The 19,786-nt window shown below is 38.3% G+C and overlaps 1 protein-coding gene across 3 annotated transcripts in view; it reads left to right on the top strand.

Moving 5' to 3' along the window:
• STRBP (spermatid perinuclear RNA binding protein) overlaps positions 1-19,786 on the top strand; it is a 145,375-nt gene that overhangs the window by 102,486 nt on the left and 23,103 nt on the right. For all 3 annotated transcript variants that reach the window (XM_018055743.1, XM_018055741.1, XM_018055742.1), the window contains 4 exons: positions 171-268; positions 462-573; positions 14,872-14,964; positions 15,574-15,773. In XM_018055743.1, coding sequence (XP_017911232.1) covers positions 171-268; positions 462-573; positions 14,872-14,964; positions 15,574-15,773 — 503 coding nt within the window. The remainder of the gene's footprint in view (positions 1-170; positions 269-461; positions 574-14,871; positions 14,965-15,573; positions 15,774-19,786) is intronic.

The raw sequence follows: 19,786 nt of genomic DNA, 5'->3' as shown, positions 1-19,786 counted from the left end.
CATTTAATTCAGCAGATTTTAACCTTGTTCTTTTAGGTTTTGTTTTTTATTTCTTTTCTTTTTCCTCTCCATTCTTTTCTTTCTCTCTATTTTGTGTTAGTTTATTGAATTCTAAGTTCAATTCTGAATGGTACTGGTTTTTGTGTTTTTTTTTTTTGCCTTTGCCAAAGGGGGTCCTGGTCTTCATGATCCTTGTGAGCGAGATCCAACAGATGCTCTGAGCTATATGACCATCCAGCAAAAAGAAGATATTACCCACAGTGCACAGGTAGGAGATGGACCCTATGACTGTGGTCTCTTAGAAGGAATATCATGTAATTTATTTAAAAACTTTTTTTCTTGCCTTCTGTTGGGGACTTTTGTCATCATAATAATAGCATTTGATGAATGTGTTTTTAGCTAGATGTTCTAAGGGCTTTACGAATGAAAAATTTTAATAAATATAATCTTTTTTTCTTTAGCATGCACTCAGACTATCAGCCTTTGGTCAGATTTATAAAGTGCTGGAGATGGACCCCCTTCCATCTAGTAAGCCTTTTCAGAAATATTCCTGGTCAGTTACTGATAAAGAAGGTGAGTATAAATATTTTGTATTGGGGTTGCATGCGGGCAGCGATGGAGATGGTCGTGAAATGTTTCTCTTGTTAGAGCTGAGAGCATTTTAAGTTTTTAACCCAAGTCATATAAAAGAGCCGTTACTGCTTTTCTTCATTTTCTTCTGTCCCATCAGTGACATCAACTTGCTTTCATTTTTTCTTTCTAATGACAAACTCATTTGGCTATTGTTGATCAGATTCCATTACTGCATAGACATAGGGACGGCACTCTGAGAACCCTTGGTCTGAAGTGAAGAGAAAAGTCATAAGCTAGGGGGAGATGTCATGGTCAGTCATCAGTTTGATGATCTTGTCTTGCTTGGAAGTGTTATGTAACCAAGAAAGAGAAAACATAAGCATAATATAGGAGAAAAATATATTGGAAAATTCAGAACTGTCTTCCATTTGTTGTAGTCTGTGTGAACTCAGAGTTTCAGCAGAAAGAGCACAGGCTTTAGGGTCAGTATGACCTGGTTCCCCTCACAGTGCCCCTGCTCACTAGCTTTAGGCCTTGAGCAATTAGTTCATCTCTTGCCTTGTGGGTATTACTCCCACTTTATTAGCTATTGTCAGATTATATGCCCAGCTCAGTGCTTGGAAACAGTAGATACTCAAATGTGAATCTTCTTATTCTCATTATGCCACAAAAAACCTCCCTCTCTCTTTTCCTCCCTCTCTGCTATTATACTAGAAGGTGGGATGTTTAACATCAGTTATTTTCACCTGTGGCATCCCACCTACCACGAATGATACTATTCTGATAATTTTTTTATGACAAAAATAGTGCAGTGGCCCAATTTGTTTATTCAAAGAACAGAATTCCAGTATGTCTAAACGCTTTTCAGGGAGTCTACCAAGTCAAAATTATTTGATAATAATATTAAAGCTTTTTTTTTTACCCATTTCTGCTCTTTCATGTGTTTACAGTTTTCTAAGAAGCTGCATATGACTTGTGATGGCATCGTCACTATGATGCTAATGAATTTTTTGTATTAAAATTTTTGTCTTAATTTCTAATATGCTAACTGTTGATTGACACTACGCACAAAACAAAGTTCTTTGGGTGCTCAATAATTTTTTAAGAGGATAAAATGGTTCTGAGACTGAAAAGTTTGAGCATCACTGCCTTCTGTTGTAAATTCCTGAGGGATAAGGAATCCTCCAGAGCTCACCACAGAGCTATTACAAACCAATTCTCAATAAATGTTTGTGGAATGATAGCCATTTTCTTGCAGAGAGTGCTCACTCAGAGCATTTTTGAAAGAGATTCACATAACCATGTCTCTAGATTGAATGACTCAATAGAAATTTCATATATATTTGTAGATTCTTAGAGTTAATAATGAAAAATTTTATTTTAGTCACTGAATTCGTAGTAGTTCTTCTGGTTTTATGTTTTGTCTTTTACTGGATAGTAAAAGTTTATTGTTATGTGACTTAGACTTCTTTTAACTTTAAAGTTCTCAAGAGTTTGGGAACTGCTGGTCTGTTAATTTATAGCTTAAAATAGAACCAGACAGTTGGTGTTTCCATTTGAGTCCTATCAGTTACTAGCTGCATGGCTTGGCCATAAGGTGAGGGAGTCAAGGCTGTTGCCTCCAGATGTGAGCTGCATTGTTCTTCATGCTTTCCTGTTTTTAGCACCTGGCTTTTAAACTTTATTCTTAGAATTCTTGGTGATTTCAATATGCATCTAGATGATTTTTTTCTTTAGAATTCTGACTTCTTAATTCCTTGACATCCTCTCTAACCAATATTTTCTACTTCGTCTCAGGTGTGCATTTTGAGGACATATCCTAGATCTAGTCTTCAGTATATATGCTTGTGCCCTCTCCCTAATTCATTCTCAAAACTCCCACATTGTAACTGCCTCTAGTTGTCATAATGTCTAGTACTCTGCTCCAATTCTTGATACTCATCATTGATTCTGTTAACTTCTCACAGTGCTTCACCTTCCTCATGTTCTCACTTCTGTCACAGCTCTGCTTATAGTCACGTGGTCTGTCATTATGATCACTCCCTAGCATGTACCTTCTTTGTTGATCCTGTCTTCCCAGCAACTCTGGTTGAAATCCAACTCTTTCCCTATGCCAGGTTGTTAGACATCATTGAAGAAAAACATACTTGGACATCTTAACTCTTTTCGCTTTAAGTTTCAGACATTAACCTTAAGTAGACTATTTGTGTTGGCTGGCAATTCTCTTGTAAGTTTTAGAGTTCTCCAGTTTTCCTAGACAGGTGTCGAACATCTTCTGTCACATTACACTTTTCTCCCCAGCCCTCCTTCTCAACTGATGACCTTGTTTGCTTGAAGTCCCCTTGCACTTAACTTTCCTTCCCTTAACTGGGAAAAGCCCAGCTTTTCTACTCATTCACTATATCACATCCCCTTTTGCCTATAGATGGACATCATCCTAGCAATTCTTTGTTTTCTCACCAGCATGAATTCCTCCTTTTCTGCTGAACCATTCTCATCAGCATGAAAACCTACTCTAACGTCTCTCATTTGAAAAACAAAGCTAAACTCTCCCTTGGTTCTGCAACTTTCTCCAACAGGAAGAAGCTGCTCCCTTTTATAGGAGTACTTTTGGAAAGAGTGGCCTGTTGTTTCTTTTTCCTTTTCCTCACTTTCTTGAAAGCTTAATTCTAACCAAACTTTCTTCCTCATCTCTGAGTCTCTCCTGTGACCTTTTCAGCAACACTGGACACAGGTGAACACTTTCTCTGCTATAATTAGTTATATATAGAAAAGTATAAGATCAGTTCAGTCTCTCAGTTGTGTCATTAAAAAAGTAATTATTTAAAAATTCCATATAATCATCATCCTAGTTAAGAAACAGAACGTTGTCAGCTTCTCAGAAACATTTATTTATCCTAACACATCACTTTCCTGCTCCTTGAACTACTGATTTTTGATAATATTCTTGATTTTCTTTAAAGCTTTTCCATTTTTGTATGCTTTCGTAATTTAATTTGCAATTGCCTAGAACTTTATAGAAGTAAAATCCTACTGAATTTAATCTTCTGTGACTGGCGTCTTTCTGTCCAGTGTTGTTTGGGATACTTTCATGTTACTGCATACAGTCATAGTTCATTTTATACTTATACAGTGTCCATTATCAATATGCTGTAGCTTAGCCATTGTACTTTGGAAGGACATTAGGCTTCTTTTTATTTTTTGGCAGCCACCCACATTGTTGCTGGGAGCTTACTTATATATGCCTTCTAGAGTACAGATGCAGGAATTACTGTGGACCAGTATATGATCTAGGAAGTGGTACCCATAGCAATTTGTATTCCTACCAGAAGTGTATGAGAATTCCTGTTGTTTTATATCCTCAACAACATTTGCTATTGTCTGACATGAAGTACTGTTTTTCATTTGACTTCCGGGTCATTACTTTGTCATGGATCTTTACACCACTGTTCTTTCCTCAGCTGTCTTTGTTTTTTCTTATCTTCCTGATTTCGAATAGTAAAGTGTCCTGGGTGCAGACCTCAGACCATTTTTCTTTATTTACCCCTGTTTAGACTCTTTCAGAGACGTCATCTAGTTTCTTGTCTTGAAATACCTTCTATTCACTGCAGATTCCCAAGTTTACGTTTTCACTCTAGACTCCCAGCCCTTGACCTCAGCCCTCCCTATCTAAATGTCTCAGTGTTTCCACATGGATATCTCAAGACAACTCACACTTCAGATGTCCTGTCCTTACTCTCCTTCTCACCTGTTTCCCATAGTTATTGCCATCCCAGACGTTGGAAACTACCCATCTCCGTTCTCAGGCCGAAAACCTTCACCCTTGAATCTTCTCTTTCTTTCACCAACATGCACATCATCAGCAAACCTGGCTGTTTTACTTTTAAAGTGTGTCTGGTATTCAGCTCTTTAACTTCTTCACTGCTGCCATCCTGGCCTAAGTTGCACTTGTGATTTCTTGCCTTTGTTATTGTCTGTCTTCTGTGCCTGGTCTTCTTGCCCATCTTATCTGTTGTCAATCAAGCAGCAGTTTTCTTTTTGTTGTTCCCCTTATTATCTATAATTACAGATTCATAGGAAATTGCTAAGATTGTACAGAGATGTCCCATGGAACCTTCACCTGGTTTCTCCCAGTCATTTCATCTTATGTAACTATAGGAGAATATGGAAACCAAGAAATTGACATTTATACAATGTGGATATAGGTTTTATGCCACTTTATCACGTGTAGATTTGTGTAACCCCCATGGCAGTCAAGACACAGACGATTTCATCACCACAGAGAACTCGTGTATGCGGCCCATTTAGAGCAATACCACACCTCTTCCTTCAGCCATCCGCAAGCCTTGGAGTGAAAGTCACTCAGTCGTGTCTGACTCTTTGCAAGTAGGAGTGGGTAGCCTTTCCCTTCTCAAGGGAATCTTCCCAGCCCAGGGATCGAACCCAGGTCTCCCACATTGCAGGCGGATTCTTTACCAGCTGAGCCACAAGGGAAGCCCTCAAGCCTTGGAAACTACTGATTTTTCTCCATCTCTGTAATTTTGTTACTTCAAGAATTTTATATCAATGAAGTTATCATTATGTGATTTTTTGAAATCCTCATCTCCCCACTTAGCATGATACTTTTGTGACCCATCCAAGTTGTTGTCACATGTCAATAGTTTATTCCTTTTTACTGTTAAGTAGGATTCTGTGCCACAGATGAACCAGAGTTTGGTTAAGTCATGTACCTATTGTAGGACATTTTGTTTGTCTCTCAGTTCAGTTCAGTTCAGTTGCTCAGTCGTGTCCGACTCTTTGACACCCCATGAATCGCAGTATGCCAGGCCTCCCTGTCCATCACCAACTCCCTGAGTTTGCTCAGACTCACGTCCATTGAGTCAGTGATGCCATCCAGCCATCTCATCCTCTGTCGTCCCCTTTTCCTCCTGCCCCTAACCCCTCCCAGCATCAGAGTCTTTTCCAATGAGTCAACTCTTCCCATGAGGTGGCCAAAGTACTGGAGTTTCAGCTTTAGCATCATTCCTTCCAAAGAAATCCCAGGGCTGATCTCCTTGAGAATGGACTGGTTGGATTTCCTTGCAGTCCAAGGGACTCTCAAGAGTCTTCTCCAATACCACAGTTCAAAAGCATCAATTCTTCAGCACTCAGCTTTCTTCACAGTCCCAACTCTCACATCCATACATGACCACAGGAAAAACCATAGCCTTGACTAGACGGACCTTTGTTGGCAAAGTAATGTCTCTGCTTTTCAATCTACTAACTAGGTTGGTCATAACCTTTTCTTTCAAGGAGTAAGTGTCTTTAAATTTCATGGCTACAGTCGCCATCTGCAGTGATTTTGGAGCCCCCAAAAATAAAGTCTACTGTTCCCCATCTATTTCCCATGAAGTGATGGGATCAGATGCCATGATCTTCGTTTTCTGAATGTTGATCTTTAAGCAAACTTTTTCACTCTCCGCTTTCACTTTCATCAAGAGGCTTTTTAGTTCCTCTTCACTTTCTGCCATAAGGGTGGTGTCATCTGCATATCTGAGGTTATTGATATTTCTCCCAGCAATCTTGAGTCCAGCTTGTGCTTCCTCCAGCCCAGCGTTTCTCATGATGTACTCTGCATATAAGTTAAATAAGTAGGGTGACAATATACAGCCTTGACATACTCCTTTTCCTATTTGGAACCAGTCTGTTGTTCTATGTCCAGTTCTAACTGTTGCTTCCTGACCTGCATATAGGTTTCTCAAGAGGCAGGTCAGGTGGTCTGGTATTCCCATCTCTTTCAGAATTTTCCAGTTTCTTGTGATCCACACAGTCAAAGGCTTTGGCATAGTTAGTAAAGCAGAAATAGATGTTTGTCTGGAACTCTCTTGCTTTTTCCATGATCCAGCGGATGTTGGCAATTTGATCTCTGGTTCCTCTGCCTATTATAAAACCAGCTTGAACATCAGGAAGTTCATGGTTCACGTATTGCTGAAGCCTGGCTTCTAGAATTTTGAGCATTACTTTACCAGCGTGTAAGATGAGTGCAATTGTGTGGTAGTTTGAGCATTCTTTGGCATTGCCTTTCCTTGGGATTGGAATGAAAACTGACCTTTTCCAGTCCTGTGGCCACTGCTGAGTTTTCCAAATTTGCTGGCATATTGAGTGCAGCACTTTCACAGAATCATCTTCCAGGATTTGAAATAGCTCAAGTGGAATTCCATCACCTCCACTAGCTTTGTTCGTAGTGACTATGCTTTCTAAGACCCACTTGACTTCACATTCCAGGATGTCTGGCTCTAGGTGAGTGATCACACCATCGTGATTATCTTGGTCTTGAAGATCTTTTTTGTACAGTTCTTCTGTGTATTCTTGCCACGTCTTCTTAATTGTTTGTCTCTAGTTTTTGACAATTACAAATAAAGATGCTATGAACAACCTTGTGGGGGTTTTTGTGAGTAGATCATAGAAACACAGGTTTTTGTGTGTCAGATTAATCAGCAGTTTCCCTTTGTTGTAATATTTTGTCCAATTTTGGCTCTAAGGTTTTGCGGGCCTCTTAAAATTAGTTGAGAAGATTCTGTCCTCCTTTTTCTGTTCCTTGGAAGAGATTATGTAATATTGATGTTATTTTTTCCTTAAATGTTTGGAAGAATCTACCAGTGAAACCATTTGGGTGTGAGATTTTCTATGTGGAAAGGTTTTAACTTAAGGATCTAATTTCCTTAATGTGTATCAGGTTATCTTCTTATGAGAGTTTTGGTAAATTGTGTTTGTCTAGGAATTTGTTCATTTCATCTAAATTTAAATATAATGTAGTTTATAAGATCCTCTTCTTAGTGCCTGCAATATTGATGCCCTCTTTTATACATTTTTGTACCTTCTTTTTTTCCTGATCATTCTCACTACAGATTTGTCAGTTTTTAAAAAGAAATCAGCTTTTGTGTTTGTTGATCATCTCCTGGCATATGCTTGTATTTTATTTCATTGCTTTTTGTTCTTATCCTTTGTTCTTCCTTACTATGTCCTTTGGTTTAATTTGCTGTTCTTTAAAGAAAAATTTTGAGGTGAATACATTATTAGTGTTTAGTCTCTTATATTATCATATACACTATTAAGACTGTTTTCCTTTATGCCCAGATTTATGTGCATTGTACTCTTTTTACATTAGTATTTTCATTATCAGTTGGCTAAAACTATTTTTAAATTTTCCCTTGTTACCATTTTTTTGACACATAAGCCATTTAAATGTCATCACTTAATTTCCAGACAAATGAAGATTTTTCTAGTTAATCTCTATTTTTACTGTGACCTGAGAACATGCTTTGTATGATTCCCTTGCTCTGCCCCCCCGTCAAGTTTGGCCTTGGAGTACAAAATGAAACAGGGCAAAGGCTAAGAGTTTTGCCAAGAGAACACACTGGTCATAACAAGCATCCTCTTCCAGCAACACAAGAGATGACTCTACACATGGACATCACCTGATGGTCAACATTGAAATCAGATTGATTATATTCTTTGCGGCAGAAGATGATGAAACTCTATATAGTCAGCAAAAATAAGACCGGGAGCTGACTGTGGCTCAGATCATGAACTCCTTATTGCCAAATTCAGGCTGAAATTGAAGAAAGTAGGGAAAACCACTAGACCATTCAGGTATGACCTAAATCAAATCCCTTACAACTATACAGAGGAAGTGACAAGTAAATTCAAGGGATTAGATCTGATAGAGTGCCTGGAGAACTATGGACAGAGGTTTGTGATGTTGTATAGGAGGCAGTGAGCAAGACCATCCTCAAGGAAATGAAATGCAAGAAGGCAAAATGGTTATCTGAGGAGGCCTTACAAATAGCTGTGGATAGAAGAGAAGTGAAAGGCAAAGGAGAAAAGGAAAGATATACCCATCTGAATGCAGAATTCCAAAGAATAGCAAGGAGAGATAAGAAAGCTTTCCTCAGCGATCAATGCAAAGAAATAGAGGAAAACAATAGAATGGGAAAGACTAGAGATCTCTTCAAGAAATTAGAGATACCAAGGGAACACTTCATGTAAAGATGGGCACAATAAAGGACAGAAATGGTATGGACCTAACAGAAGCAGAAGATATTAAGAAGAGGTAACAAGAATACACAGAAGAACTGTACCAAAAAGATCGTGACGCAGACAACTACAGAGGTTTCATCACTCACCTGGAACCAGGCATCTTGGAGTGTGAGGTCAAGTGGGCTTTAGGATGCATCACTGCAAACAAAGCTAGTGGAGGTGAGGCAATTCCAGTTGAGCTATTTCAAATCCTGAAAGCTGATGTTGTGAAAGTGCTGTACTCAGTATGCCAGCAGATCTGGAAATCTCAGCAGTAGTCACAGGACTGGAAAAGGTCAGTTTTTCTTCCAGTCCCAAAGAATGTTCAAACTACTGTACAGTTACACTCATTTCACATACTAACAAAGTAATGCTCAAAATGCTCCAAGCTACGCTTCAGCAGTTCGTGAACCAAGAACTTCCAGATTTTCAAGCTGGATTTAGAAATGGCAGAGGAACCAGAGATCAAATTGCCAACATCCATTGGATCATCAAAACAGAAAAGAGTTTCTGAAAAACATCCACTTCTGCTTTAATGACTATACCAAAGCGTTTGACTGTGTGGATCATAACAAACTGTGGAAAATTCTTCAAGAGATTGGAATACGAGACTACCTTGTCTACCCCCTGAGAAATCTGTATGCAGGTAAGGAAGCAACAGTTAGAACTGGGCATGGGACAACGAACTGGTTCCAAACTGGGAAAGGAATATGTCAAGGCTGTGTATTGTCACCCTGCTTATTTAACTTCTTTGCAGAGTACATCATGTGAAATGGCAGGCTGGATGAAGCACAAGCTGGAATCAAGATTGCTGGGGGAAATATCAATAACCTTAGATATGCAGATGACACCGCCCTTATGGCAGAAATGGAAGAGGGACTGAAGAGCCTCTTAATGAAAGTGAAAGAGGAGAGTGAAAAAGCTGGCTTAAAATTAAGCATTCAAAAAACTAAGTTCATGGCATCTGGTCCCATCATGTCATGGCAAATGGATGGGGAAACAATGGAAACAGTGAGAGACTTAATTTTTTGAGGGGCTCCAAAGTCATTGTACATGTTGACTCCAGCTGTGAAACTGAAAGACGCTTGCTCCTTCGAAGAAAAGCTGTGACCAACTTAAACAGTGTATTAAAAAACAGAGACATTACTTTGCTGAAAGGTACGTCTAGTCAAAACTATGGTTTTTCCAGTAGTCATGTAAGGATGTGAGAGTTGGACTCTAAAGAAAGCTGAGTGCTGAAGAATTGATGCTTTCAAACTATGTTGTTGGAGAAGACTCTTGAGAGTCCCTTGGACTGCAGGAGATCAAACCAGTCAATCCTAAAGGAAATCAGTCCTGAATATTCATTGGAAGGACTAACGCTGAAGCTGAAATTCTAATACTTTGGCCACCTGATGCAAAGAACTGACTCACTGGAAAAGACCCTGATGCTGGGAAAGATTGAAGGCAGGAGGAGTAGAGGATGACAGAGTATGAGATGGTTGGATGGCATCACCGACTCCATGGACATGAGTTTGAAAAGCTTTGGGAGTTGGTGATGGACAGGGATGCCTGGTGTGCTGCAGTCCATGGGGATGCAAAGAGTCGGATACGACCGAGCAACTGAACTGAACTTGGTATTTCTTAAAAGTTAGTTTCTGGCTCAGCACATGGTCAGTTTTTATAAATGATTCACACTTTGAAACAGTGTGTAAGGTCTACAGTTGGTAGAGTCAGAATATTCTTTACATGTCAGGTCATATTTGATCATTATGTTGCTTAAATCTTATACATCTGTAGTATAATTTTTTAAAACTTTATTCTTAATTATTGAGGTAGGTATGTCAGTTCCCCTCAATTATGGATTGTCTGTTTCCTGTTGTAGGTCTTTCAGTTTTTAATTTTTAGAATCTTAGCTTTTCTAGCTTTAGATACTATGGCAGAAATTCTTCTTGATGTCTTTTCTTTTTGAGAAGTCTGATCATTCTCTTTAATACCGTTTGTTTCTGAAAGAATGCTTCATCATCAGTGTGTTTTGGGAATCTGTTTCTATATTCTGCTGATTCTCATGATTTTTGTTCTATCTTGTCTTTCCATGTGTTTTTGTTTTGAGTCCTGGAGATGTAAATTGAAAAATTTTAGAATTTAAAGACTAGAGTAATGATTCCATCCTTCAGGGAGGATTTATATATCTTTCTGGGCTAGTGGAATTGGCAATCTGGATCATACTAATGGAGTTGGGCATTTTGGTGATTTGAAGCTGGGCCTCAATCCTTGTGAAATGCAGACTATTTCGACTTCATTTACTTCCCACATATGGCACTGGAGAGGGCCACCCCACAGTGTGGGAAATTCACAAGGCCTTCTTCTTTTGGAGGTCCTTGAGGTTCAATTTTTGATCCCTGAGACCTGGGTGCTATTAAAAGTACTCTGGAAAAAAAAAAAAGTACTCTGTTCAGAACTTACCATTACCTGAAGGGGAGGGATTGTTATAGAGTTTGGAATTGACATGTACACACAGCTATATTTAAAATAAATAACGAACAAGAATCTTTTGTTAAACAAAAATGGAGAGAGGACAAGAGAATGATACAGATGAGATGAGATTGGCCACGTGTTGATAATTCTTGAAGCTAATTGATGGATTCATGGGAATTTATTATACTACTCTTTACACTTTTGTGAGTGTTTGAAATTTTCCATAATAAAAAAAGTTTTTTAAGAAGTGCTCTGTTCAGTTCTTAGTGGCTGCTTCTGGGGATGGAAGACACCTCCAAAGGAAATGTGGCCCCCAGCGCAAGGCTTCCTTCATCTCCTGGACCTTGACTCCATAGTTCATAATTGCACAGAAGCAGATATTTATCCTGCGTTGGGTCCAGCTTTTCTAATTACTCTCGTCAGGAAGTCTGTTTCCATTGACTTACTTTCTCATACTAGAAGTGGAACTTTTGTATTTTCCAAAAGTTCGTCTGGTGAGTTAGTGGCAGTTAAGGTTGAGAACTTCTACTCCTGCTCATCGTGTTCTCTGGACCCGTCGTCGTTCATGCCACTCCACCACTCAGGCCTTTGCTGTTTCTTAGTATGTTCCTGCTGGAAGACGTTTATAGTGGAGTTTTCTCTTCCTGGGGCTCTTTCCCCAAACAGCTGAATTTTCTTTGCTTCAAGTCTTTGTCAGTTAATTACCTTATCTATAAGTGATACCTTTCTGATGGGCACCACATGTTAAAAAATAGCAGCGCCTGCTCTCTGGTAAGTCTTTAACTTTTCTCCATTGTGCCCGGGACCAGATGACATGCTGGGCTTAGTCTCCGGCACCAGGTGTGCACACGCTCTCTAAAAACAGGGAAGTTGTTTTGTTCTCAGTGTCTAGCATCTAAAGTTAATAGAAATATGCTCTATTAATATTTGTTGCTGGATAAATACATGAATGAAATTATAATGAGAATGATGAAGTACAGACTTCATAGGATGCTTGTGAGAATTAAATAAATTAATTCATATAAGGTATTAAGAACAGTGCCAGGCATATGGTAAGCCCTCACCTGTTGGTTTTGTTTTGTATTTTAATTTTTAAAAAATTATTTATTTATTTTTTAATATAAATTTATTTATTTTAATTGGAGGCTAATTACTTTACAATATTGTATTGGTTTTGCCATACATCAACATGAACCTGCCACGGGTGTACGCGTGTTCCCCAACCTGAACCCCCCCACCTGTTGTTTTTAAAAATTGTTGCCTCTCAAATGACCATTTCTTGTTTTTAGGTACTGTATGTATTGAGAACAGCGTGTTTTTTTTGTAAGGCATGCTCTCCACACCCGTTACTATTATGATTAGCTCCAGATTTTACAGCCCTTGTCCAGTAGCAGGGATGGTAGAATGAAGCTTAATCCATGCAAACTTCATGTAGCTGGAGATTTTAGGGAACAGATATGTACGTTTAAGCCAGCTAGTGAATTCCAGGCAATCAGAGAGCAGCTTTTAATGCAACTTAATGAGTGGGAGAGTGATTATGAATAGACGTCGTTCCTTCTTAACTTTGTCTCTTGAAGACTGCATTCTGGAAGACTAGCATATATACAGTTTTATGTAATGCAGATGAAATGCAATACTAAGCATATATAAGTAGATATTGCCTTCTGTTGAAGAGAGAACATCAAGATTGATTGACCTGAGTAGTAGTTATTGACTCAAGCAAATGCTGAAGTCAGTGTTTACCCGAAGGGATTATAAATCTTGATGATCAGAGAATATGTAGTTATCTCCAAGAAGTATCTGGAAACATTATGGCATGAAATTTTTTTTTTTTTTTTTTGGCATGAATCTTTTGAGCATAACTTTTCTTTAGGAAACCTGACAACCAGCTTTTAAGGTGAAAACACAGAGAGGTCTTTTAAGGTAATTGGACAGGTTGATAAGCTTTTCTCTGATTGTTTTTGTTTTGGACAATAAAGCTCCTCCTTTATGACTGCCACTGTTATTAACTAGTTGCTTCATCTAAGAAATTGATAATATTAGTTTTTAGTTTTTGTTCCATACCCATTATGTTGTTTCTAAGTCTTATGTTAGTTTATAAGATACAAGGTAAGCAGAAAATATCTTTGACCTTCCTAGAGCACTAAAGAAACACAACGTGTCTATATATGAAATAGATAATGACACGACTCCATATGACACTTTATATTTCTGCTGTCATAGAAACATATAAAAAATTGAGATGAGAAAGAAGCTGAAGAAAACTTAATGAGATGAACTGTAAATAAAGTCTTGAATAGGAATTTGAATGGGCAGGCAGAATTATTTTGTAGTATGAGAAATAATCAGATTTCCAAAAGCATGAGATTTTAACATGTTGACTTGAAAAATTTATATAATGTTAACTTAGAGAAATACTTAAAAAGACAAAGTGAAAATAAATCTTACTACCAGAGATAACTACTTTTAACATTTTGATATATACTGTTTATGCATATACAGTTGTGAATATATGCATAGATATTTGTATGAATATATTTGAATAAATGGAAAAATAAATATAAGAAGGGTTAATATTGTTTCATGAAGATTCAGATAATAGTTTTTGCTATTACAAGATTATAAAATTACTGCAGATAGTGGCTGCAGCCATGGAATTAAAAGACGCTTGCTCCTTGGAAGAAAAGGTATGACCAACCTAGACAGCATATTAAAAAGCAGAGACATTACTTTGCCAACAAAGGTCTGTCTAGTCAAAGCTATGCTCTTTCCCGGTAGTCATGTATGGATGTGAGATTTGGACCATAAAGAAAGCTGAGCACCAGAGAATTGATGCTTTTGAACTGTGTTGTTGGAGAAGACTCTTGAGAGTCCCTTGGACTGCAAGGAGATCCAGCCAGTCCATCCTAAAGGAAATCAGTCCTGAATATTCATTGGAGGAACTGATGCTAAAGCTGTAGCTCCAATACTTTGGCCACCTGATGCGGGGAACCAACTCATTGGAAAGACCCTGATGCTGGGAGGACTTGAGGCAGGAGGAGAAGGGAAGGACAGAGGATGAGATGGTTGGATGGCATCACCCACTCAATGGACAGGAGTTTGAGCAAGCTCCATGAGTTGGTGATCAACAGGGAAGCCTGGCATGCTGCAGTCCGTGGGGTTGCAAAGAGTTGGACACGACTGAACTGGACTGAACACATACATGTTTTAAAATTTAAAAAATTTTTTATATTTTGGCCACACCATATGGCATGTAGGATCTTTGTTCCTTAATCAGGGGTCGAACCCATGTCCCCTACATTGGAAGCGCAGTCTTAACCAGTAGACCACTAGGGAAGTCCCTATAATTTTAATTGATCGGTGAAAGGGTCTTATGGTCCTTGTGTGATTCCTAAGATTTTTCCTTCCTGAACATATTAAATACATTTGGTAGAGTAAGTGGATGGAGAAGGCAATGGCATCCCACTCCAGTACTCTTGCCTGGAAAATCCGATGGGTGGAGGAGCCTGGTGGGTTGCAGTCCATGGGGTAGCAAAGAGTCGGACATGACTGAGCATCTTCACTTTCACTTTTCACTTTCATGCATTGGAGAAGGACATGGCAACCCACTCCAGTGTTCTTGCCTGGAGAATCCCAGGGACGGGGGAGCCTGGTGGGCTGCCGTCTATGGGGTCACACAGAGTTGGACACGAGTGAAGCGACTTAGCAGCAGCAGCAGCAGCAGCAGCAGCAGAGTAAGTGGAATCATTGTTTTAACTGATAATCTCTTGTACCTTTTTTTAGGTGCTGGGTCTTCAGCTCTGAAGAGGCCATTTGAAGATGGATTAGGGGATGATAAAGATCCCAATAAGAAGATGAAACGAAACTTAAGGAAAAGTGTGTAAAATCTTTATTCTTATAGATGTGAACTAGAAAGGATTTATGTCCCAGGAAAATAAAAATTAAAAAGTGAAGAATTTGATTGATTTGAATTCAAGTTTGAAGAAAATGAATAGCTTCTGTTTTCAAGTACCATTTGCTTAAGATATATTAATGTTGGCAAACTAAAATTAATTAATAGCTATGGTAATGCATGGGCTTCCCTGATGGGTAAAGAATACGCCTGCCATTGCAGGAGACACTAGTTTGATCCCTGGGTGAGGAGATCCCCTGAAGAAGGGAATGGCAACTCACTCCAGTATTCTTGCCTGGGAAATCCCATGGACAGGGGAGCCTCATAGGCTACCTTCCTTGGGGTCACCAAGAGTTGGAATTGACTTAGCAACTAAACAACAACAAACATGTTAATGCATGATACTTTTGCAATGATGTTGGCTTAAGTATTTAAGCATTAATTTTAGAATTACTTATGAAATGAATTTATATGTGCATTTTGAAATTCTTGCTTTTTTAAAACCTGAGTTTATAGTGGTTACTAGGAACCTACAAAAACATAGATGAAAGCAAGTGGTTTAATTTCTGATCTCATTCCTCTCTCTCTTGCAGTTCTGGATAGTAAAGCAATAGACCTTATGAATGCACTAATGAGGCTGAATCAGATCAGGCCTGGGCTTCAGTATAAGCTCTTATCTCAGTCTGGCCCTGTCCATGCCCCAGTCTTCACAATGTCTGTAGATGTGGATGGTACAACATATGAAGCCTCAGGACCATCCAAGAAAACAGCGAAGCTTCACGTAGCAGTGAAGGTACAGTATTTATTTTACTTAACAGTGCTTTGTTATTTTATGTTGTAAATAATGTGCTTGTTTATCTATGGTAAATTAACAGAATTTTCAGGAGTTTGATGACAATAGTGTATAGACTTCTGTTACCTCTGAATCACAAAACTATTCTTTTTTGATTATAAAATGATATGTATTGATGATACAAAATTTGCAAAACACAGAAAAAAGTAAAGAAAATGCATGTCAATTGCTTATCTCTGAGGCAGTTCATTAATATTTTATATAGTATATACAACAGCATTTTTGTCTCATTCTTTTATGTTGAGCTCACAGTGTATATGTAATTTAATCCTCTTTCATTTCACATGTCATCAGTATTTTTCCATGTTACTAAAATCTTTATAAATGTATTTTAATGGCTGTGTTATTATAATGATTATAATAGATATACTGTTACTTGTTTAAACATTCCCGTCATTGGATATTTTGCTATTTGCAGATTTTTTTCTATCATAAATTAATGATTTTTTTTTTTTGGCATCCGGTGCTTTTTCTGTATTTTGAAATTTCCATAAAGAATAAGACCCAGGATTGAACCAGTCAATTATGCATATAAGTTTGTAGAAAATTGCTAAATACTATACTCTATCCATGAGTACATCTGGCCTCTTGCAGAGAAATATGAAAATGTCAAAGATCATGTAGATGGAAGATAATTTTTAACTTTAGAAAAGTTCTGTTATGTAACAGTATGACATAAGATACAATTGGTCTGTTTTCATAATCATTCCAGTTTGCAGGTATTTAGTAATGAAAATGTAAACATTTATCATAGATGCTAAGAATATAGCAGTGACCAAAAGAAAGTCTCCACCCTCCTGCAACTTGCATTCTGATGAGGATAGGATGGGGAGAAAGACAGTGGATATACACATAGGTCAGTTATTTGTTAAGTGGGAATAAGCATAATGCAGAAAAATAACAGCTAAGCTGTAACATTATAGAACAATACGGTATGTTGTTTAAAAGGGAGTACTTTTTAAGTGTGTTGAAATATGAATTTAAAACGAGACAAAAAGAATACTAAGAATGAGGGAAAAGGGAATTTAGGAATAAGGCTAAAAATATAGTTGTAAACTATGCTGAGAATGAGTCACAAATTTGAATATAAGTTCTCTAACATTTGACCAGAAAGCTTGTGAAATATCTGTATCAGTTCTTTGTCTATGACAGTTGATTATGAGAGTCAGAGTTGTTTTGGCCTAAAGGTCGCTTGGCATTCCCCTTGGGTAGGTCTTCATAAGAAGGAATCAAAGCAATATCATGAAGCAGTGACGTCTTTCAGAGGGATCTCTGATGCAGTGATAGTCTGTGGATTATTTCTTGTAATAACGTGTAATATAAGCTAGTGGCCACATTGCAGATTTCAGTTAGTCAAATTTGGGGGAGTTGGTAGAGTGGCAAATTTTGCAATACGACAAGATTTAGGTGTTGTTTGTTCTCGTAATAATCATTAATATTTTGGTATGTATTTTTCTAAGCTTTTTGTTTTTAAAATTATACTTCCAAAAAAGTATTGAAAATGAAAAATATTTCCCTAAGTTTGATGCACACACATAGGGTGGCACCTGAGAATCCACTGAGGATTTGGAAAATATTTGGTAAATGTACTGTTTTAGTTTTATAAACTTTGCATCATTAGGAATTGCGAAAACTGGCTCCAAGGGTTTCACATAAGGAGTGGAGGCACCAACATACTGTGTATACAAAAATGTATATTTAAAATAGGACCATGGCTTTCTTGTGTATCTAAAAATTTATAATGAGGTTTTTTTTTTTAATAACAAAGTTTGTTCTAAGTTTTAGTGATGGTATAATATTTTTATTATCAATCTGCCATAATGTAGCTAATCCATTTAGATTTAGATGCATCGAGTTGATTGCTTTTCATGTTTGTGAACTAGTCTGATTATCCTTTATGATACATTCTAGAGATGGAATTGCTAGGTTAAGAAGAAAGCACAGGGCTTTCCTAGTGGCTCAGTGGTAAAGAATCTGCCTGCCAAGGCAGGAGACACTGGTGTGATCCCTGATCTGGGAAGATGCTATAACATTGCTAAACCCATGTGCCACAACTATAGAGTCTGGTTCTAGGGCTGGAAAGCCACAACTACTGAAACCCTCGAACCTTAGCGCCCATGTTCTATAAGAGAAAGCACTGCAATGAGAGGGCCACACACCATAGCTAGAGAGTAGCTCCCACCCACCGCAACTAGAGAAAAGCCCACACAGCAACCACGACCCATCAGAGCCAAAAATAAATAAGAAGAAAGCACATTTGAGTGATCTGTTAATTCGCTAAACACGTATTCAGTTCAGTAGCTCGGTCCTGTCCGACTCTTTGCGACCCCATTTCCCTGTCCATCATCAACTCCTGGAGCTTGTTCAGACTTATGTCCATCGTGTTGGTGATGCCATCCAATCATCTCATCTTCTGTGGTCCCCTTCTTCTCCCGCCTTCAATCTTTCCCAGCATCAGGGTCTTTTCTAATGAGTAGGTTCTTTGTATCAGGTGGCCAGAGTATTGGAGCTGCAGCTTCAGCATCAGTCCTTCCAGTGAATATTCAGGACTGATTTCCTTTAGGATGGACTGGTTGGATCTCCTTGCAGTCCAAGGGACTCTCAAGAGTCTTCTCCAATACCACAGTTCAAAAGCATCAATTCTCTTGAGCTCAGCTTTCTTTATAGTCCAACTCTCACATCCATAAATGACTACTGGAAAAAGCATAGCTTTGACTAGACGGACCTTTGTTGGTAAAGTAATGCCTCTGCTTTTTAATATACTGTCTAGGTTGGTCACAGCTTTTTTCCCAAGGAGCAAGCATACTTTAATTTCATGGCTTTAGTCACCATCTGCATTGATTTTGGAGCCCCAAAATATAGTCTCTTACTGTTTCCATTGTTTCCCCATCTGTTTACTGTGACATGATGGGACTGGGTGAAATGATCTTAGTTTTCTGAATGTTGAGTTTTAAGCCAACCTTTTCACTCTCCTCTTTCAATTTCATCAAGAGACTCTTTATTCTTTGCTTTCTGCCTTAAGTGTGGTGTCATCTGCGTATCTGAGGTTATTGATATTTCTCTTGGCAGTCTTGATTCCAGCTTGTGCTTCATTCACCCTACCATTTCGCATGATGTACTCTGCATAGAAGTTAAATAAACAGGGTGACAATATACAGCCTTGATGTACTCCTTTCCCAATTTGGAACCAGTCTGCTGTTCCATGTCCAGTTCTAACTGTTGCTTCTTGACCTGCATAAAATATTTCTCAGGAGGCAGACAAGGTGGTCTGGTATTCCCATCTTTTGAAGAATTTTCCACAGTTTGTTGTGATCCACACAGCCAAAGGCTTTGGCGTAATCAATAAAGCAGATGTTTTTCTGAATCTCTTATTTTTCTATGATCCAATGGATGTTGGCAGTTTAATCTCTGGTTCCTCTGCCTTTTCGAAATCCAGCTTGAACATCTAGAAGTTCATGGTTCACATACTATTGAAGCGTGGCTTGGAGAATTTTGAACATTACTTTGTTATCATGTGAGTTGAGTGCAATTGTGTGATAGTTTGAACATTCTTTGACATTGCCTTTCTTTGGGATTGGAATGAAAACTGACCATTTCCAGTTCTGGGGCCGGCCAACTGCTGAGTTTTCCAAATTTGCTGGCATATTGAGTGCAGCACTTTCACAGCATCATCTTCCAGGATTTGAAATAGCTCAAGTGGAATTCCATCACCTCCACTAGCTTTGTTCGTAGTGATGTTTCCTAAGGCCCACTTGACTTCGCATTCTAGGATGTCTGGCTCTAGGTGAGTGATGACACCATTGTGGTTATCTGGGTCATGAAGATCTTTTTTGTATAGTTCTTCTGTGTATTCTTGCCACCTCTTCTTAATATCTTCTGCTTCTGTTAGGTCATACAATTTCTGTCCTTTATTGTGCTCATCTTTGCGTGATTGTTCCCTTGGTATCTCTAAT

Source organism: Capra hircus, chromosome 11, assembly GCF_001704415.2.
Source record: "Capra hircus breed San Clemente chromosome 11, ASM170441v1, whole genome shotgun sequence".
Taxonomy (NCBI): Eukaryota; Metazoa; Chordata; class Mammalia; order Artiodactyla; family Bovidae; genus Capra; species Capra hircus.
This window is presented reverse-complemented; position numbering and strand designations above follow the sequence as displayed.